This window comes from Echeneis naucrates, chromosome 16, assembly GCF_900963305.1.
Source record: "Echeneis naucrates chromosome 16, fEcheNa1.1, whole genome shotgun sequence".
Taxonomy (NCBI): Eukaryota; Metazoa; Chordata; class Actinopteri; order Carangiformes; family Echeneidae; genus Echeneis; species Echeneis naucrates.
The window spans coordinates 20,357,024-20,379,749 of NC_042526.1; the positions used below are offsets into that span (position 1 = coordinate 20,357,024).

Genomic DNA, 22,726 nt, shown 5'->3' on the forward strand with positions numbered 1-22,726 from the left:
ACTAGGTGAGGCAGAGACTTCAGGAAAACATGGTTAGTGAATGCAGTACACATGCTGGGAGAAATGGGGATTTCTAAGAAGCATAGTTATTGTCAGCACATGCAGGGGCGGGTGGGGGTGGGGGTGCTCAGTCCTTCCCCCAGTAGCCTTTAGTTTACTAGTTTATTCTAGGCCTACAGCAGTATGGCTAAAGAGTAGATGAACTTTAACTTTTTAGATATAAGCTCTGTCATACAAAAAAGTTTTAAGCCTGGTCTAGAAAACTGCTAAAGATTCCGTCCCCTAGACCGATACTGGAAGTTGGTTCCATAGAAGAAGAGCCTGATAACTGAACAATCTGCCTCCAGATTTACTCTTGGAGACTCTAGGATCCACAAGTAAACCTCTATCTAGAGAGCAGAGTGGCCGACTAGGACAGTAAGGAACTATGCGCTCTCTGAGATATGATGGAGCTTGGCCATTAAGAGCGTTACATGTTAACAGAAGGATTTTAAATTCTACTCTGTATTTTACCGGCAGCCAATGAAGAGCAGCTAACACAGGAGAGATGTGATCTCATTTCCTAGTTCCTGTTAATATTCGTGCAGCAGTGTTCTGAATCAACTGAAGGCCTGTTGATTACTCCAAGGTTTCTTACAGTGGAGCTGGAAGCCAAAGTAATGCCGTATAGACTGATTAGATGATTAGATAGCATTCCTCTAAGGGGCTTCATTACAGCTGAGTGTCATCTGCATAACAGTGAAAGTTGATGCTGTTTCCTCATAATGTTGTCTAGATGAAGCAGATAAAGAGTAAAGAGGATTGGTCCAAGCACCGAACCCTGTGGGACTCCATAACTGACTACAGTGCATGAGGAGGAGCTATTGTTAACATGAACAAACTGATGTCTATCTGATAAATAGGATTTGAACCATCTTAGTGCAGTTCCTTCAATGCCAATTTCATGTTCCAGTCTCTGTAGTAAAATGTGATGATCTATGGTGTCAAATGCAGCACTGAGATCTAAGAGGAGAAGTATGGAGGGGGATCCATTGTCTGAATGCAGAATATCATTGGAGACTTTAACCAGCAGTGTTTCTATGCTGTGATGGGCTCTAAATCCTGACTGAAACTCTTAAAGCAACCCATTCCCATCCAGCTGGTCATGTAATTGGTTTGCTATTGCTTTCTCAATGATTTACTATTTAATGACTTACAGTTATGCCTCTTGCCTTTGAGAGCTAACCAGCAGCCCTGATTTCTAGATCCCGGCTGCTTGGGAGCTGCTTAGGGGTTCTTGGAGCTCTTCTAGGCTGTCCCGCACCAACTACAACGGGCCGGCTAACTACACTAGCATAAGTTGGACGAGCTATGATGCATGGAGAAGGAAAGAGAGAGAAGTATAATGTGACCAGATTTCTGTAATGAAAATCGGGGACATCTTCAGAGTAGTGTTCAAATATCAAATGTTATCATTATTAAAAACATAACAGGGGAAATTACATCTACATGCATTGTGACCAAGCATATTAAAGTAAATGAGCAGCCAATAAGAACTTTGTTTTTTGGACCGAAATAGCCATAAGAGGTTACCACTTTAACCTCGGTTTGGACTACCAATTCTCAAAGTAAAACAAAAACAGGCAACAAACAAAATTGTTTGCTCTATATAATTGCCTCTGTTTGAAGTGTGCTACATCAGAAGTTCCTAAACCCTTCAGACCACATGCCACTTTCCACTGCAGATATAATTTTTTTCATTATATGAAAAATAAGTGATAACTGAACTATTTTACGTATGCAACAGAAAGCATCAGCAGGATTTCACAACATCAACAAAATTATACGGTATTAAAATTGCAATTTCAATTGCAATTTCACTAAGATGGTAAAATATTCTATGAATCTTCTATTCACCTCTCCAACAGCCTTGTTGCAGAATTCTCTTATAGAAGATTCCACCACCTAATCACCAAAATATCTGCATGTTAGAATGAAATGTTCCTTGATTTTCCATACTGGGCTCAAATAACTCAGTTCTGTCAGTACCATCCTAATTATAGATGTTCAAAATCTCTGTTTCCCCACAAAGACTTCAGAGGATCAGTTGATTTTTTTGTTGATACTTCCTAAAATTAAGTATGGCAATGAACTGAATTACTAAAAATATAAGGGCAAGCCATATGTACTTACTATTGAAATATTACGTCTGCTATAGAGGTTTTCCAAAGGTCTTTTTTGATCATTCTTGTTTGTATGGTTATTATTTTTTTAATTAAAAGACTTCGGGGTCAAAAAACCCCATGAAAAATAGATGAGGGAGGAAAGTTACCTGCATCTCTAACGGAGACACAGCTGAAGGATGATGGGGAATCGGTGAAGTTGTTGAGGTAGTTAAACAACTCCACAGTTGCAAAGCCCCAAGGCAAAGGCTCTGGATGTTGAGGGGCTGTCTTGGTTGACACACCTTTTCAACATTGCGTGGAAATTGGACAGAGATGTTCACAAGTCTGTGTTTGGTCCAAGTCAAGAGTCAAGTCTTTGCTCATGAGCCAAGTCGTGTCTCAAGTCTTTGTGGGGTGAGACTTGGTCAAATCTCAAGTCTCTAAAAAATAAAAGTCTCATGCCTCTTCTGGTTGTAATGAGTGTTCTATCATTCAGTGTAATGGTAGCCTGATAAACCTGTAACATCAACGTTACATGGTCAACAATAAAACTGTAACCTGCCTGTAAACCGACAGTATAACTATTTATTTTTCTCTGTTTAATGTTAGCCAGTAGCTGGTGGCAGCCGAACGTAACGTTACCCGTCCAATTTTTTACGTAATGTCAACACCACTCAATGCAAACAAATGTGACAAGCAAACTAACACTCACGAAAGCGCAGTCTGCGCTTCTTTTGTTGATGCCATCTTTTTTAAAGTTTTTATGACAAACGTAGTTACAAAGGGAACGTTACAGAAGTAGCTGCAGGTGTACCAGTCGCCATAGTTACTGTTTTCTGAGATACATGAAGCGCACACCCGATGCCTAATATGGTTATTACCGTGACAAAAAGGAGGTAGTGACATTAAGCTTGTCAGATGTTTGAAAGTTTCCTCAGTGTTAATATGCCAGAAAAAGAAAGCATAATGATTGTTCACGAGTCCCAAAACATGAGTCAGAGTCGAGTCTGAAGTCTTTTCAGTGCGAGTACAAGTCAAGTCTGAAGTCTCTGAAGTGTGTGCTTTAAGTGCGACTGAAGTCCCCATCTCTGAAGTCGGGGTCGGTGCCAAAGGAGTGGCAGACCAGGGTGGTGGTACCTCTCTTCAAGAAGGGGGACCAGAGGAAAAGTCTACTCTAAAGTACTGGAAAGGAGGGTCAGATTGTCGAACCCCAGATTGAAGAGGAACAATGTGGGTTCTGTCCTAGTCATAGAAGAACAGACCAGCTCTTTACTCTCGCAGGGATCCTTGAGAGGGCCTGGGAATACAGGCTTCCAGTCCACATGTGTTTTGTGGATCTGGAGAAGGCATGTGACTGAATTCCTAGAAATGTTCTTCGGCACGTGCTGCAGGAGTATGGGGTGAGGGGGTCACTTTTGTGAGCTATCTGATCCCTATATGCCCAAAGCAAGAGGTGTGTACGGATAGTCAGCAGTAGGTCAGACTCATTTCTGGTGGGTGTTGTCCTTGCCACGGCTGTGCCTTGTCTCCAATACTTTTAATAATATTCATGGACAGGATTTCAGGGAACAGCTGTAGTGTGGAGGGATTGTAGGTTGGTAGCTGGAGGATGGCATCATTGCTTTTTGTGGATGATGTGGTCCTTTTGGCACCAATGGCCTTAGATCTACTAAGTTAGTACTAACTGGATTGGATTGCAGCTGAGTATGAAACAGCAGAGATGAGGATCAGCAACTTTTAATCTCAGGCCATGGTCCTCAGTAGGAAACCGGTGGATTGCCTATTTCAGGTGGGGAATGAGTCCTTGCCCAAAATGAAGGAGTTCAAGAATCTCAGGGTCTTGTTTATAAGTGAGGGAACTCTGGAGTGTGAGACTGACTGGAAAGTCGGGGTAGCTGGTACGGTGCTGCATTTGCTGTACCACACCGTTGTCACAAAAAGAGAGCTAAGCCAGGAGGCAAAGCTCTCCATCTACTGGTCAACAAGATCATGGATACAAGTGGCCAAAATGGGTTTTCTCCACAGGGTGGCTGGGGTCTCCCTTAGAGATAGGGTGAGAAGCTTAGTCACTCAGGATAGCTGCTGTACCTTTATGTGGAAAGGAGCCAGGTGAGCTGGTTTGAGCATCTGATAAGGGTGCCACCAGGGCACCTCCTTAGGGAGGTGCTCTTGGCATATTCAACTGGGAGGAGACTTTGGGGCAGACCCAGGACCAGATGGAGAGATTATATATCCTCCCTGACCTGGGAGCACCTAGGGACCATCCAGTCAGAGTTAACTGAGGTTGCCGGGAAAACAAAGTCTGGGGCTCCTTGCTAAAGCTATTATCCCTGATACCTGACTTTGGATAAGTGGTTGAAGATGGATGGAGACCTTGTATGATATGAACTGATCATTTGTGTAGCCAGGTGGAACATTTTGACTGGCCAGCTGTGTTGTCAGGACATAATTACCTGCAACATGGGCAGAAGAAAAATGCTTTCTCTCGTGTAAGTACTTTTTCTCCTTAGGTTTTAATAAGATATGTTGTCCTGTTTACTTCACACATCACATTGAAGTGTGTGGTTATTGAACTGTGTAAAACTTTCTTTAGGGCACTACTGTCACCCGAGCAGTCTCACTGAGGGGAGAATAGCCAATCATGGGGCCATTGACCCAGGTCCTGTTGCCTTTTGATGTGCCTATAATCAGTAGTCAGTAAGCACAACAAAAATTCCTACATAAAGCGCACTGCTGAGGATTTTAAGTGCGCCTTATAGTGCGAAAAATATGGTATTTATGTAAATGTAATTTTTTATTTAATTTTTTTTATCCTAAATAAATGCATGGTTTACTGTAAAAAATGCATTATGTGAGTTTAAAATGTAATTCTTTGTTGGTGTTGACAGTGACCAGTGAGCAAGTAATGCTCCAGTTCACTGTAGTTGATTCATTCTGTACTTAGTTACCCTGTGAACGTTAAAGCACTATTGCACTCACACATTTTGTATGATAGTATTTGTCATTTGTTATGTATTAATTCTTACATGTATATAGATTAATTATTAAATAAAATTGATTATTATTACATTTTCATTTTTCATTTCTTTCATTTATTTGAATTTGAACTTGAAATTGACCAATTATTATATAATTTCATTAATAAACATATAATAAATTGTCAGATTTTTTCCTATTTAAAAAGTTCAGCCTACAGCTTGACAGTTTTATTCTTTTCTTATACATACAATCAAGAGTCTTCTTATAGTTTCAAATACTGTCTGAGGTTGCTTTAAAATCTGGTTAAATTGAAAGTGGCGTACGTATGATATGAAAATATAAGAATCACTGGGGGATTTCATGCACACAGAGAAAGGCAGAAACCATTTGACAATACTTGGACCGTCAATTTCATAACATCCTAGTGGTTCAGAGTAACCACAGCAGTGGATGGTTAATCATTCAATGATGCAGGAAAAAAGAGAAGAAAAAAAAAGATATAATCCCACTGCTATCAGATTTTGAAATTCCTTAACTATTAGAACATTAGTTACCAAACAGCAGAATGTCCCTCCAGAAGTTAATCAAGTATTTCTGATTCTGATGCTGAAAATTATGCTTTTACAGAATTAAAGGTTATGAAGTGAGCCAAAAAATAATTGAATGTATGTAAAAAATCCATCACTTGTTTGTTTGTTTTGAGTATCTAAACTTAAGGAGACATACAGGTCTGGAAATGTTTATATGTCCCCCTTGGTATTGGTTTCGGCGAAACGATAAAAAATCTTGCTGCCTCGTGTTGGGTGACGTCACACCACGTCCTCCTGCCATTTCTTTTAGTGCGCGAGCTCGACAGTCAGAAGTATAAAGTAGCGTGAGCGCTCCAACATTGAAAAGTATTCGTTGGAGAAGGATACAGAGTGCTGCCAACATCTGTGCGGACGGTGGGACACAGAGACACCGAGAAGACGCAGTGGACCTCTGAAAGACTTCAGTCAGGATTTAGGAGCCGACATGGAGCGGGAATTATGGGTTTAAAGCGCAGAGGACTTGAAATGGGCGGTCTGCTGGCGGTGCTGCTGCTGAGGTATTGCCTGCTGTCGGCGGTTCACGGTACGTTGACTTTTTGTTCACAACAAGGATCATAGAGAATCAACGACCGCGGAGCCACGCTGAGGAAAACCGACTATAATCCCGTAGTTACCGCTCCGGTAGTGTGTGTGTGTGTGTGTGTGTGTGTGTGTGTGTGTGTGTGTGTGTGTGTAGAGGGGTTCGCTCCCTCTGCTGGTCCCCTCGGTCGGAATGTCTGCAACAATAGCTCTGATTCCGTGTCTGAAAGTTGAACTTTTTCGTGTCTAGAGTGTACAATAGTCAAGTAGTTGCAGACAAAGTATGGAAACTTAGCTCCGGTGTGAGGGACCTCATGGGGAGGACCCCGCTTGGACGACCGGCCGCTGCAATGTGTAGCCGGCGGAGTTTTTAGTGGTGCTGGGGCAGAAAAGAAGTTTGAAGTCAGCATTGGCTTTTTTTCGGGCCTCGGCAGCTCCAGCCATTTCTGTTCGGTGTCGGGTATCAAGCAGACCGCTTCTCCTAGAAAAAGAAGCCGGAATGTTTACGGGGAGGGCGGGGTTGTCCGTCACCGAGGTCCCGCCGGGGATCATTGTTTTCAGGAGACTCATTTTCTCCACTGCCTGGTTTGCGGTTTTCTTTAATCGGCTGAAGTTCCTAATCAAAGGCGGAGCTTGGCTTCTTCTCAGCCGAATCACTCGGTTGTGCTTGAATACCAGCTCCCATTAGTCTGCCTTCATTTGAATCTAAAGCAGTGGGAGTCAATGTGAGGCAACGGCCATTTCCTTTGGACCTCTGGACTCTGCAGGTTTTCTGCTGAAGCTCTGGTTCACTAAAATTTTTCCTAGAGAGGCAATTACTCCAGTCAAAAGCAAGTGGGCTTGTTTTAGGTAATGGAAAATATTTAAATCCATATTAAAGGTTTCTTCAGAAATGAATGAAAAAGGAATCCAGGTGCCGTCAATTCAAGCACTTCAGACTGCTGTGATCTGGATGAGTGAGAAATTACAATCACATTTTCACCAAGACACAACCTTTACTTGGCCCTTTAACAGCTACCTAATTAACTGACAATAACTATAGTAGCAATAGCAAAAGTTGGTGTGCACTACCACTTTTCTGAGGAACATTGTGATTATAGTGAGTTAGCCACTGCATGCTGAGTGAAGTTAATGCTGTCTGAAACTGACTGAAAGGTCAGTGACCCCTTAACATACATTTTATCTGCACCATTCTCTGAGTTTGTTTCCTGATACGTCCTCAGTGAAGCAGTTAAACTTGACAACTTACTTCAAAGGTCAGAATCAAGATCATACTCCAGAACGCCACAACTGGAATCATTGAATGATTAACTTGTAGAAATTATGGTGTAAAACAATGAAGATTTATAGCAGGCTGGACTGCTGAAGAGGGACTGATGCAACCAAAGTAAAAAGCAAAATAAGACGTTGTTGACTTGACCTTTAAGGGGGAGGGTATTCTCTCAGGTGTAAATCATAACCTTAAAAAACAGAGAGGCTTTGATCCACACAAACCCACGTGAGTGCACTCATCACTGCACTCACATGCAGAATCAGTACATAGTTTCCTGACAGACATGTAGTAACATTTGTATACCAGGATGACAGATTCATATTTTAAAAAGAAAATATTGAGCACTTAAGTGTCTATACCGCGTAAAGGTAGATGTTGTCTCAACCCTGCTTTTGGCTCTGATGTGACAGCATGTACAGCACACTTTACACATTTGGACCAAAAAGACCACAGTAGTGGCAGTAAATTGCCAGACAAACATCAGAGTTGTGTGTGTGTGTGTTGATGGACTACTGTATCACCCCACTGTTTCTACACCAGAGTGGCATGCTTAATCAGAAATATAAGATAAGAACAAAATCAACTCAAAGGAGCTGCTAAAAATAAATGGCAAAAAGCAATGTCTGTTCATCTGACCATTTATATGTTCTTTACAACAGGCCTGGTTAGATTATTTGAAGTATACTTGTAAACTAAAGAGGAATTGGATGACTTCAACACTTCATTGTCATCGTAATTTTTATTGATTAATTCAATTTGTGGTTTAGGATTAATTAGTTTACAGGAAAATTTGTTTTCTCTTTAAGTGCCACTGCCATCACTCCTGTTGGACCCCCATGTTCACAGAGGACTTTAAATGCCAGTAGCACAACTATTTAGCTTTGCTTATGTTTATTTCAGGGCTTAAAGTACTCCAGCACCATGCCCAGCGTTGCCAGATAAGCCTGACCATTTCCAGCCCAAAAATAATAATAGAAAAAAAGGAAATAATGTAGATGATAATTGATAAATTATTCTCTGTGGAATTATGACCAAATTTCCAGGGTGTATCATATGGCTGTGAGGGGGAAAAAAAGTTCACATACACTTGGGAACCTGTGATACAGGTATTTGGACTTTTTTGTGAGATACATCCTTGAGTTCAATTCAACTACCAATGGAATTAAAGTAATGTTTCTCTCGCTCTCAACCTAACTAACTTTTCAATTTTTATTAGCCAATCAGAAGCAGGGTAGGGCCGGACCTGGCAACGCGTCAGCTGTTTTGCATCCGTTCCTTAGCACGTTTGCAGTGACATATGGAGAGGAAAAGTTAGCACAATTGGATGCGATGCCACGTCCAAATCACATGACAATGTAGCAGCAAGACTGAGCATCACAGAGACTCCGTTCCAGTTTGTGGAACTGCAGACTTCAAACTATATACCAGTTTAAATTGTGTCGATAGCCCAGGTAAAACCAGACTTAAAGAATTTACCATGCCTTTTCCTGAATATTTGCTGTCACAATTGGGATGTGTTTAATGCAGAAAGAAATAAAAACAGGATATGAGGAAAGCAGAAAGTGCTAGCAAGAAAAGAAACATGACACCAGCTTTCCTATTGATGGAAAAATGCACTGTATCAACCAATCACGGAATTCTATAGCATATTTGATTGCTAAGGGAGAGGGGAGGATTGAGGGAGTCAGGGTATAGAAAAAAGAGCTAGCGAAAGTGGCTGTTTAGTTTTGAAATTGGACAGATTTGTGATATTTAGCGTGTTTGGAGTTGATAGCATGTGTGCAATATAGTTGTCTTTTTATTTTGTGTGTCTAAACAATGATACTATACATACATGTGGCGTGAGAGTGAGCTGCACTGCCCGCTCCTCTGCCTTGTGGGCAGTAACATTTTTTGGCGGGAATGGCACAATTATTTGTGTGCAAGTTAAGGTAAACAGTTTTTAAAAGGTGAATAATCTAATGTAAAATGTAAAATCAAGAGTACTCAAAAATGACCAAAATACCCTCAGACTCCAGAGGGTTAATATTAAATTACTAAGCCATCACCATTGACACAGTGTTTATTCAAATATAATTAACGAACTCTCTAACCCTATTAAACCGAACATGCCGCTGGCAACACAGTTGCATAGTGGCACTTTGAATTACCGTAAGTTTGCAAATATTTACTCTATCTGAGAAATTCCAGCAGTTTCTAAAAGCTGAGAAGTTGCGCTTGACAGCCATCATCGGGTCACTATGGTAATTCCACTTGCATTGCTGCCAGAAGTAGGCGAATCCACTACTTGGTTGTTAATCATTACTACATTCTTTTCACATACTGTAAACTGCCAGATGTTGAAGGTTGTATGTGCTCTGGAAAAATTGGCAAAATCACTTACTCACAAGACACTTTCTGGCACAAAAAGTTATTCCAGACTGGACTACTGCAACTCCCTTTACTCGGGCATTTCTCAGACTACCACCTCCCATCTCCAACTAGTCCAAACAACTACACTTCTATCCTTGTATCACTACACTGGCTCCCAGTTCACTTCAGGTTATATTTCAAAGTCCTTATTGTTTATTGTATATTGTGTATCTCAGAATTTCTCACCCCCTTACAACACCACCAGACCCCTCAGATCCTCAGAATATGGCATGTTAGCTGTGCCACGTTCATGGAAGAAAAGGACAGGGGACAGGCCTTTTCTGTAGCAGCCCCTCGGCTCTGGAATATGCTGCCAGAAGTTGTTAGAAAAGGCTGACTCGTAGAGGTTTTTCAGAAGTACCTTCAGACCCATTTGTACTCTCTGGCTTTTTATTGAGTTTGATCTTTTATTTTCCATCTGATTCTGATCTGGGTTTTAATAACTTTTATTTTTATTTTACGAAAATTATTTTGGCTTGCACGTTGCATGTCTTTATGCTCATACTGCATGAATATACAATATGTTTATCTGCAATTTGGTGAAAATACTGTTTGCTTTTAAGGTGCTATATAAATGAAATAAACTTAAAACTTAAAATAAGCAAAATGGCCAGATGGACAGTAGGAATCTTTGGTGTTTGAGTGTTAAATATTTACATTGACCAAAAAGTAAACACCCATATTGACTACCCCCATGTATCTGCATGAAATGGTTTGATCCTAACTGAGTGCACTCATCAGTGCTTGCTAGCAGGCAGGAGTTGCACCAAATTTAGCTTGAAGAAGTAGAAATTAATGTTAGTTTAATGTCCAAAGTGAAAATAGCCTACATTTCACTTCTTAAAAACTACTTTTTAATTCAGTACAGGTAAATGTTTAGCAAGATATGGATTTGGTACACGTGGACAGGGAGTGTCTTAACCATATATGTAAAATTCAACCTATTTCATAATGAAGATTTTGAGATATCACTGTTTTCACACAAAATTTCAAACTGGTTTTTTTTTTTTTTTTTTTTTTTCAATTTTTTCAATTGCCCTATTTTTTTATGGAATGACTCAATTAAATATTTGAATAGATGTCAATACATGTAAAGGTACAGATGTCTTCTTTCATTTAAGCCATCAGCCGTAGTTCTGGGATTAGTATTTCTGTAGTTATAAAGCTTCATTTGCAGTGATACAAAAACAGGCGGAAATTGCCAAAAAGGGCCTCTGCATCAAGAGGCTAACTGCACAATTTTTTTTTATACAGAGACACTTTTATTTATTTATTTTTTTTGTTTTGTTAAGCAATATGTGGTATTGCTTTTATGCAACAGTTGCAATAATTCCTTCTCAGCATTGATTAATGTTTAAAACTTAATAAATGTGAAAAAGACTTTAATGTCTGCATTTGTCATTCTATCTTGCAAAGCAGACTGGAGTAGATCATGAGGATCCTTTGCACACCTATAGATTGAAGCAGAAATCATTATGAATAAAATTGTTTTGAATCGAATCATAATCCTAAAAAATTTAATCAAATTGAATTGTGAGATAGTCAACTATTCCCACCCCTAATATAGATTGGACAAAAATTCCTTCAATATTTTTTCTTAAATTTTTGACGCCTAGGCAAGAAATGGAGTGGAAAAAGGATAAAGGAATAGGTGGTGCTGGGTGTGGCTTGTCATTACCGAATGTGAGTCACACATGCAGTTATGCGCAGTTGGTTTCTTCATTTTGAACAGCTATGTATGGCAACTCCACCATGGCAACTTAATGAAGATTTATGAGCAAATGCAAAATAAGAACTTTGGAACGTCAAGCCCAAGGAGAATTGTTATTCAAATTACAAAAGGAAAATCGATGCAAAATAAAAGCTTGTGTGGGGTAATTTCTTTTTCATTTTTAAAATAAATGTATTGAGATTGTGAGTAGAGTTTGGTGTGAAAAGTCTGAGATTTTATTTTTGAGCAATATTGCCCAGTCCCCCCCCCAAAAAAAAAAAAAAAAAAAATCTGATAGGTCATGAGCAGAAATAACTTTGTATTTTGTTCAAATATGGTTTCGTTTGATTTTGAGCCATTCCGTTGTAATACTGACTGATAACACTTTCAATGATTGCTCAGAGACTGATGAAGAGTCTTAGTTAAAAATCAGACCAGCAGTGTGTGCAGTTCTGTGTCTTTGTTCTTCTCTGAGCTGATAAGCTGTGGTTTAGACTGATTTTTCTGATAGACTGATTGACTGATTTCATATCAGCAGTCCTAACGAGTCCTAATGAGCATCTCCATACGGTTGTAAGAGCAGACCGAATGACATCTCACGAATCCATTACTGGTGGACTCCTGTCAGAAACTACATGGACAATTCAATTCGAAGTGCACAAAAAGGTATGCATGATAGACTGTGGGCTGTGACATAAAACACTGGTGGACACTGGTGGACTTCTATCTCCTACAGGAGTTTGGCCGAGCCATTGTGATACTTGTCTACTCTCCAGGGCTGAATAATAAGTAAACTGTAGGAATTACAGCTTGAATGCTGAGCTTTCTGGATCTCCAGAACAATCTTTGTTCATGTTGGGTGACACTTTTATGACCTCCCAGCTGGGATACAGTTGACTGAGGTTAAATGAGGTCACTGATTGGGGAGCATGGAGGAGCCTACTCCATCATTTAGTATGACAGGCTTACAAGGAGGAAACTCGTACTTTTACTCAAGGGCGGACTCAATGCGTGACGTATTTTCTACATCGCAGCCTTTTGCTATTTCCCAAATGCAATGTCTGAAGTTTTTCAGTGAATGATGTGAACAAATCAAAATCAACCAAACTTTTGTCTTCATGATTCTAGAGATTCTAGATGTAGAAAAGGCATAGATATGTTTTTGCTTTTGTGTGTTTATGTTGTTTCGGTCATGAATATACATCGTTTTATACTGTGGTAATAAAACCAACTAAAAACTTTGCAATTTCCATCAAAAATTGATTTCTCAGACACCAAATGCCTGTGAATTGCTAATTCTTATGTACACTGTAGGGATGTTTAAACCTTAAGCATTGTGTTGGACAATTTGGCCACAATGTATGACATTATATATTTATTAATTTTGGTTGATGCAATATAGTTTTAATATCAATATTAACATTATAAAAGTTGCAGACAAACTGCAAAGAATGCCTACAATAGAATTCTGTACCTATCGACAATATAATATTTGATATGAAAAAACAGGGCAGCACGGTGGCGTAGTGGTTAACACTGTTGCCCCACAATAAGAAGGTCATGGGTTTAGTTCCTGGCCTGGGACCTTTCTGTGCAGAGTTTGCATGTTCTTCTTGTGTCTGCATGGGTTTCCTCCCACCGTCCAAAGACATGCATGTTTAGGTTAACTGGTGACTCTCAATTGTCCGCAGGTGTGAGTGGTTGGTTTGTGTTGGCCCTGTGATGGCCTGGCAACCTGTCCAGGGTGTACCCTGCCGTCGCAATTAATCTATATCGAAATATCATGTGTTTGAAAACCATATCACTGATTTGAATAATTTCACAATACGATATTTATTGCTTTTATTTTATTGTCTTTATTCATTACTATCCAGCCCCTCTTTATCATGTCTGGAGTTTTAAACATTTAGACTTTATGGACCTTTCACATCTACCAAGGATATGGCCCAAAACATCACTTTCAGCAGATGGTGTTTACTCATTTGTAAAAGATTTTATTCAGGGACACATCTAATAATCAAGGGTATAAAAGTACAAGAGAACCAAGACAAGGTGGTGGAATGTTGATCACCATAACTGTGTTTAACTTTGTGAGGTGTCATGAACAGTGATGGACAAAGAGCACCATCTTGTAGAACATGTGGTGAGAGTATAAGATATCATTAGTGGGAATGTTTTATTGTTATTAACCTATTTCCAGCCCTGTGGATGTACCCCTAGTCTCTCTGCTCTCTTGTTTGACAAGCTGAAGAACTTAACATAGCTTTCATTTGTGTGTTCAGCTACTAACAGGAGGTTTTCTGTAGAAATACAATCTAATTTCTCAGTCGGTTTGAGCCAATGAATGAATGGTGCAGAACAGAGAGGGGAAGATCGAGGGGTTAAAGGAAAGGAGAAATGATTTGGAGATGGAGCTGGGGAGGAATGCAAGGAAGAGATTGATATCTTTTCCTGTTTGTGTTGCTCTGGTGTGAAACTGGAGGAGGTCTGTTGTTTAGATTTCAGACAAGTCTGAATGGAACACTGAAAAAGACTTTCAGTGAAAAGAAAAGAAAAGAAGGAGACAAAAGATGAAGGGAGGAGAGGTGGACAAGAGACACACAAAATGGACTTTTCCTTCAGTTCTGGACTGCAACAGCCCTGCACATTTTGATACGAAATCACCAGCTATGGTTGAGAAACATTAAAGGCTCAAAAACGCCTGAAAATACAGGAACGGACACAACTGCAAACACACTGTGATTTAAAAAAAAAAAAAAAGTAATGTAAATGTAGAAATGCAAAAGGATGCAATATAAAAAAAAAATCCCAAAACAAATGCAACAGAAAGACACAGCAGTGAAAGGCAAAGCCTCATGTCTCAAGTCTCGCGTGAACCTGAGGCCAAGTCTCAGTCCTCAAAAAGCTGCATGCAGTCATGACTACTGGACAAAAAGTCTTCGTAAGCATAGAAAGACATACACACACACAGGCTACACAGCTATGCAACCCACACTCTTCACACATTTTTCTTGTCCCAACTAGGGAGGTGTGAGGAAAATCTCCTTGCAAATCTTCCTTGCACCACACACTCATTCACTGTCTCTCACACACACAGACACACACACACACACACACACACACATTGTTCCGATAAGATTTAAAGCCTGTTGGTTTCTTCTCCGCAGAAAATAAAACATGAACTGAGACGTTTAGTGTGTGTGTGTGTTTGTGAGAGAGAGAGAAAGAGAAAGGGGTCCAGTGGTACATGATCTGCACTTCGGAAACTTTTGCGGTACACACACTTTCTCTTACTCCGCCCAGGTCTCCCTCCTCAGTTTCCTCTGGGAAGGTTGTTTTTTTTTTTTTTGTAATGTATTGCACACAAGCATGCGTGCGCACACACACACACACCAGGTGCAGTGATTTCATTTGTAGTTTGTGGTGTGTAATTATTTGAGCTGTTTCTCGTCTAAACAGTTGGTCACCATTGGTGACAGGTGGGGCTACAGATATCTGGTCATTTTGGGTTTGACATTCCTCCATGCTGTTTTTGGTGACTTTGAAGGTTTATTGTGGGTTGTTGTCACTTGACTTGAAACATGTGTAAGGCATACCTGTGACAGGGGCAGGAGAGCAGGACAGAGACAGAGAGTTTAAAGCACACTGCACAAAAAAACCCATATGCTTTTCTGAAGTTAAACAAGCATGCAAATAATTTATTTGTTTTTGTGAGTGAAATATAAAATTTCATAAGATTGTGCTGATTCTGGTGTTGTGGAGACTTTAATCACTTCATATTTTTGCTTCTAAATTCATCATTTCTAAAGACTTATGAAAAATCTTAATATTGTTCAAAAAGAATTAACTTGGGTTTGGTTCCGTACTTAGCAGTTTGTGTCAGTCAAAACTTAGACATTTCCATCCTTCTAACAGTGACAGTCATCATGTATCAATTGGGTTTTAAATTATTGTAATCCCTTGAAAAAGGTGATTAATGCGTGACAGGCAGGAAAAAGCTGTTACTCTGAGCCTCATTGCGTCATGAAGCAGAGCTGTTCAGCTGCCTTAGAAACTCAGTTACAGTCATTAATGCCTATTTGTTCAGACTGTAAACAGAAATGTTCAAAGGTCAAAGTCACACTGGCGTCAGTCACAAAATTATTTTTGTTGGTAAATTAACGATTAGCCAATGCAAGTAATGTGTGAGACCACTGTGGGCACAGATGGGGGCAGTACGACTGCTGTGGCATTACAGCAGGCAGCACTGTGCTAAACCACAGCAGAACAGGTCAGCCACCCTGCCAGCCCCAAACCACAGAGTTTCCCCAGAGGCTGCCGCTGTCACAGCTTCTGCTTCCAACACACACACACATAGTCTGTACAAGTAAAAAAAAAAAAAGGCTGATCTTTTTCATGTATTCATGTACAACCAGAAACACGTTGCGCACACAGAATGCTACTCTATTTATGAAAGTGTCTTCTTTCAGTAGCCTGTGTAGTAGGGCTGCACGATTAAAAAAAAAAAAAAAAAAAAAAAAATCTAAATGTGATTTTTTTTTTTTTTTTCTCAACTAAACGCCATGAATTATTTTAATATGGCCAACAACATATTCGTTACATTTAGCCTTTCCCAAAGGCTGGGTGTCTTAGAATTAAAAGATCACAGGTCAAAGGTCACAATAAGATGCAAGAGTTGAAATAAATAACATGTTTATTTAACTGCTTATTACAGAAACACAAGAGCAACAAATCTTTGGCTTTGCCTCTATGTATTGGAAAGAAAAAAAGGTACTGTTTAATAGTATGCACTTTTTAGACATTCTGCAAAGTCGTTTAGCCCTTCTGTGTAGATTATTGCAGGGATGACAATAATATTTTAAGTTTTAAATTTAGTCCACTTGTGGTTGGATATCCGGTTCCATTCCTGTCTGGTGGAAACAGGTTTTCCTTTTGCTAGAATTTTTGTGGTACTAAGAGCCTGGCTCTGCAGGGGCATAGAGATACTGATTGGGCCGAATTAATCCTCATGAAACTGCTCTTAGACTGAGGTTGGAATCAACTGACTGTTTCAAACTTTGAACTCTATTGATATAATTTGATTCATGTCACCAAATACTGACCAAAGTGCCAGCTGACCTCTCAGTCACTATCACATTAATGCTATGGTTCATGTGCCAGGTCCATGTCTCAGCTGGATGTCCTCATGCTGAATTTGAGTGTAATTCATTGTTTGCGTGGTGGTTGAAAGTCTTTTTTTTTATTTCAGTGTTCACATGTCAAATACAGATTGATGTCACGCTGTGGTAATAATAATGGTAAAAATACAAAATCAGACCTTGCTGGATGCACAGGCGTTGAACTGACTGGAGTCTTAAGTCGTCATACTGTTGACACTTATCACACTGACGAAGTGATCAGTGAGAATGCTGCATTGCCCATGTTTTCTTTCTTTCTTTCTTTCCCCTCTTTCTCAGGCTCGCCTCTCCTCCTTTTCGCCAACCGGCGTGATGTACGATTGGTAGATGCAGAGGGCTTGCGGGGTGAGTCAGCCATCGTTGTCAGTGACCTAGAGGATGCAGCAGCAGTGGACTTTCTCTATGCGGAGGGCCTTATATTTTGGACAGATGTCAGTGAAGAGGCCATCAAACAGACGCACTGGAATCAGTCCTCCAACTGTAAGATATGTTTACACCCCTGCTGAGTGAAGTTGCTTTGGAAGCTGTATGAATACCATCACCCTCTTCTTGTCATTTCACACCGTGCATGTACTGTCATTGCAGCCCTCAAGGAGGCACTGGGAACTGGACAGATAGTGGTGGTATCAGGACTGGACAGTCCTGATGGGCTGGCTTGCGACTGGCTAGGTAGGAAGCTATACTGGACAGACTCTGAGACCAATCGGATTGAGGTGGCTAACCTAGATGGAACCTCCAGGAAGGTCCTGTTTTGGATGGACCTTGACCAGCCAAGAGCTGTGGCTCTCAACCCTGCTCAACGGTAACCAAATATGCAGACACGCTGTGAGAGCAGATACTTTTTTTTTTTTTTAAGTTTAACTATCAGCTGCACCAGTTGCAGTAGTTTTGAATGTGTGTTTAGAAAACAATCAGATATTTTTCTGGTGGACATTGTATAACTGATGCAAAAATATTTTAAAACCAAAACTGTATGTGAGAGATGCCTAAAGGGGTCTTTATATTGTTCAGTAAGAATTTAATGGTAGATATTAAATGTCCATACAATCTAAAAGGTTAAAAATCCATGTGGTCCAAAGGTGGATGCTAATGGTCTATACGACCTAAGGGTTTAACGGTCCATATGCTCTCAAGGTAAACCCCCTTGTGAGAGGTAACATTATCCAGGAAACAGAGAGGATACATATGTGGCAGATTTCAGGTAAACTAAATCCTCTAAGGATAGGGGAGGGTCCAGGTGGGCATTGCTCACCTGAAACCTCTGAAACTTGCACTGAATTAATATAGACTTACACCTGATTTAGAATCAAAGACCTGTATCCTGGATATGTAGACCTCAGATAAAAACCTTCAGGGTTCAGGGTGCATTGACAATAAGATGAGAACAGATTAGATTAGTTGGGTAGATTCAGAATACAGAGTTTACCAGCTACCTTAAATTACCTTAAATGCTGTTCACTCAATGAACTCTGGTTGTGCCGGAATCTGTTTCCGTGTTTGTTTAGGGCACACCTCTCTCCCGTCATGACCTCTGAGTATTGAGACACATTTCTTATAACAGGTTCACTGAGTCAAATGTGACCTATTTCCTGTATTGACATTGAACACAGCTCCAGGAACTAAACTAACATTTATATAGATTGCATTACCCACAGGGTGTATCTGTGTTTGGACTTGCTGGCAGGACCATTGGTCTCATTGTAACTTAACCTTGGTGGCCACAGGGTAGGCAAGATATAGGTAGCTGGTGTAGGTGGGAAAAGTCAGTTGGAGTCAGGAGACTTTTCACATGCATGGAATGTATAAACGTGGACACAACCACACATATATGGAGCATTTTCTTGCTTCCTTTTTTCTTTTGAAAAGGATCACTTGATTAAAAACATTACATAGCAGTGGGCCATTGATACTGGTAAGACCTAATGGAGGAGGACAGGATAGTAACCATGGGGCTGGGACCCAAGAATGGGACTGGGAATACCTGCAAAATAAAAAAAAAAGTGCAAAACCAATAAAACACCCACAAATAAAAATTAGAAGAGGCCCCCACCTCATCACAACTGCTTCAAAGCCATGACAAAAGATAAAAGAACAACTTATGTATTAAATGAGCAAGGCAAAACAGTTAGAGTGCCTGTCAGTAAGTCAGTGATGAAAGCTGGAAACTACATGAGTGGCATAAGTGCAGCATGTGTGGTGGTGGAGCCGGGGAACGTGGATATTCAAGAGACTTCTACCAGATGCAGTGGGATGCATCATTAGTGTTGTGACCTGGGGTCATAAGGTGCCTCACACCTGTTAGAGCAGAGAGTCTAGAGAAGTGGGATAGTCACATGATATACACCAAATCAGAACTAACATTGTTCTGTTTATCCATTGAAGTGGGTGACATGAGCTGATTCTCTAGTTGAAGAAGGAGATAACAGCTGTTGTGGAAATGCTGGTGAAGAATGAAATAGAGATTTCTGCCAGCCAACAAGTTTTTATTTTCTTGGCAAAGAAAAGGTTGATCATCACATGAGTGTTAAAAATGAAGAACGACCCCAAGCATTGGGAAAGCCAAACATGTATACTTGAGGAATGACCCCCAACCCAAAGGTGTGTTCACACCCTTTCGTCTGCTATAGGTGTCGATGCCGACTCCCTGGGATGTGGTCCACACTGGAGGTATCCTGCAGGGTTTCGTATGTTGGTGTTAAACGTTAGAGACATCACAATTAAAAATACCCCAAAATGATCTGACATCCTTGTGAGGAAAAGGGAAGTGGGGCATCTCAAAGAGATCAAATGTAAGGAACTGAAATTACAATTACACAGCTCAAGACACTTTGAATTTCCCTAATTATTTTTTTTAGACTACATGCTGGGAATTCAATGAACCTATCACCAAATTCAACATTTGTCAGAAATTGTAAAGTTGGACCAGGACAACCCTGGTGATAAACCTGCTATACAGAAGTAGTAGCTATTCCTGAATGGTTATTGCTTGAATTAAACCTGAAAGACCAAACTCCAACAACTTTCATATCTATTTTGGTGCTAATATGTTAGGCTGTTGAGCCTGCGGATGGGTCAAAAAAAAAAAAAAAATCTACGAAACAATCATCCACAATAAAATGCATTTAAACACGACAATGGTGTTTAGTTAAGTTTAGGTCTTAATGTCCACAAAACAAGACTAGAAGTGTATTTTAGTGTGAACATCTATGTTTAAAAATGATATAAACATTGAAAATGGGCAGCCGAGGAGAAAAAAAAACCCTTAAAATTAATAGAAATCCAGCAGTGGCATGGCTATGTTTGTAGCTTTGAAAGGGGAAGAGCTAATAAATTGAAAGATAACAAATAATCGAAAAACTACAATACACAGATGTGGTCAAATGTCTGTGTAAAGATCTTTACTGCCAGAGGCTATTACGAGTGGTGGAAGTAAAGTGACGGTGAGCGTAGTGTGGGCATATTGAGTGATTTTGGGGTGAGTTGTTACAGTTATAACTATAGTTATAGTTGTTACAGTGTTAATGTTGCTGTCTCCATTTGAAGTGGGCTTGTCATGACTCGCTTTGGCTAGGAATATGATGGTGTAGCTGGTGCCAGTAGTGGCCTCTCCAAGTGACTATACAGTGTGTTTGTGTCTTGTGTATGTCTGAGTCTATGCCTGTGTTGGAGAGATAGGTGTACGACCGTCAGTTTCTTTGGAAAACACAATATTCCAAGAGATTTCCTGGGACGAACAGGGGCTGAATGTGCCGAGCCAACTAGGGCTGTTATGCGGCGGAGGGCAACAGCCCAGGACTCTGCTCAGGGCTGAATCGGCCAGGAGACCACTGAAGCAGGGCTGGAAGACATGGAAGTGAGGCAAGCTTGGAGGACTGCATGCTAGGCTAACCACCAACCCACACAAAATGGCAGTTCCTACAATCATCTCAGCAAATGTCCGATCCCTTGACAAGAAGCTGGACCATACACTCTAGACAGTTTACCAGCATAGCGTGAGAGATTGCTGTGCCATAGTTTTTACCAAAACCTGGTTAAGCCAAAGTGTCCCGGACACTGCAGCTCAGCTGGAGGGTTCAGCTCTCCATAGAGCGGACAGAGCTGCATCATCTGGTAAGTGGAGAGGAGCGGAGCTAGCTGTTTTTGTGTGGAATTTGTGATCTAGTTCCACAGTGAACTGTTGGCCATTCTCCCTGCTGGGTGAGCTGTCAGCGGTCGTAATTGTTGCTGTTCATGTGAAACAAAACAAACCAGCACCCTGTGAAATAAGAATGTGGCCACAGGAGGCTATTCGTGCACTGCAAGATTGTTTTGAGGACACACAGTGGGACATTTTCAGAGAGGCAGCGACCAAGGAGGGCTACATTGATCTTCAGGAATACGCAGTCTGTCACTGGCTACATGTATAAATGTATTCATGACATGACTGCTGTAAAAGTCATCAGAAAGCATGCTAACCAGAAACCCTAAATGACTGGAGAGGTCCATTCACTGCTGAGGGACCACAATGCTACTTTTAAGTTTGGTGATGAGGCAGTATATAGCCTGGTGGGGAAAAAAAAATGTGTCTTTGGAAATCAAGGAGGCCAAAAGACTGTATAGACAAAAGCTCAATAGCCACTTCACAAACAATAAAGACTTCGGCATCTGTGGCAGGACTTTAACCTGTCCCCCAAAGACAAGTGACCCCACACTTCCAGATAGCATCAATCATTTGCAGACATCTTTAGCATCTTGCTTTCTCAAAGGCTTGTATCCGCCTGCCTGAAGAGTGCTGTTATCATATCTGTGCCCAAAAAACTAAACCCACACCACCCTGTGGTTCTCACACCCATAATAATGAAATGTTTTGAGAAGCTGATCCAACAGCACATCAAGGACTGCCTCCCAACAGACTTGGATCTTCTGCAGTTTGCATGTACACCCAACCGTTCAACAGAAGACTCCGCCTAACTTTGTCCCACTGAGAGGAGAAAAACACCTCGGCCAGGCTCCGATTCATTGACTTTTCCTCAGCATTTAATATGATCATCTCACAGCATCTGGTGGAAAATCTAGAGCTCCTAGGGGTGGATTCTTGCACCTGCAGCTGGATCCGCAACTTCTTGTCAAAGTGGAGAAGCTCACCTCAGATGACATCTCTGTGAGTACAGGGTCTCCTCAATGGTGTGTCTTGAACCCCCTGGTGTTCAGCCTGCTCACTATCAACTGCACAGCCAGATTTACAAACAATCATGTCATTAAGTTTGCTGAAGTGATGGGGTTAATCAGCAATAATGATAAGTTTGCTTACAGGAATGAGGAGGAAATAACATCAAGGTGTAGCTAACCAAATTTGTGACCAAAACAAAAGAGTTGGTGATTTATTTCACAAAGCCGGCAAGGAAAATCACAGCTTGCTTACCAGTGGTGGCACAGCTGTATTTCTGGAGTTCCACCTTTAACACCAACACCATGGCCACTGTCAAGAAGGCCCACAAGCGACTTCACCCCCTGCGGCATTTGAAAAAGACTGGCCTTCCTACCTATCATCTCATTATATTCAACAGAGGTACAGCTGAATCCATCTTAAAGTGCGGCATCACTTCCTGCTTCGGCAGCTGTGAAGTATATGAAAAATGCCAGCTGAACAGGATTCTGAAAGTAGCCTGCATGATTCTAGGCGCCCCTATTCAATCCTTCCTGGAAATATACAACCAACACTGCGCCCACAAAGCCACTAACATCATAAAAGACTCAGAAGGGGAAGAAATCGCCCTTCCCCTTGGTCTTTTCTCCCTCCATCAGGGAAACATTTTTTTCATACATAATACATAAGATAATACATAAGATGGAGGTTGGTAATTAAGAGCTGTGTATGTTAGGAGTAGGATTTTGAATTCTATTCAGAATTTTACTGGGAGCCAATGAAGAGAAGCCAGCAA

The 22,726-nt window shown here is 40.7% G+C and overlaps 1 protein-coding gene across 3 annotated transcripts in view; it reads left to right on the top strand.

Annotated features, from left to right (window-relative positions):
- Positions 1-5,972: 5,972 nt before the first annotated feature.
- The window catches only part of lrp5 (low density lipoprotein receptor-related protein 5), a 77,983-nt gene continuing 61,229 nt past the window's right edge, over positions 5,973-22,726 (top strand). For 2 of the 3 annotated variants that reach the window (XM_029523288.1, XM_029523286.1), the window contains exons 1-3: positions 5,973-6,236; positions 17,085-17,285; positions 17,391-17,607. In XM_029523288.1, coding sequence (XP_029379148.1) covers positions 6,152-6,236; positions 17,085-17,285; positions 17,391-17,607 — 503 coding nt within the window. In that variant the 5' untranslated portion in view covers positions 5,973-6,151. The remainder of the gene's footprint in view (positions 6,237-17,084; positions 17,286-17,390; positions 17,608-22,726) is intronic. The other variant, XM_029523289.1, reaches the window with a different exon arrangement.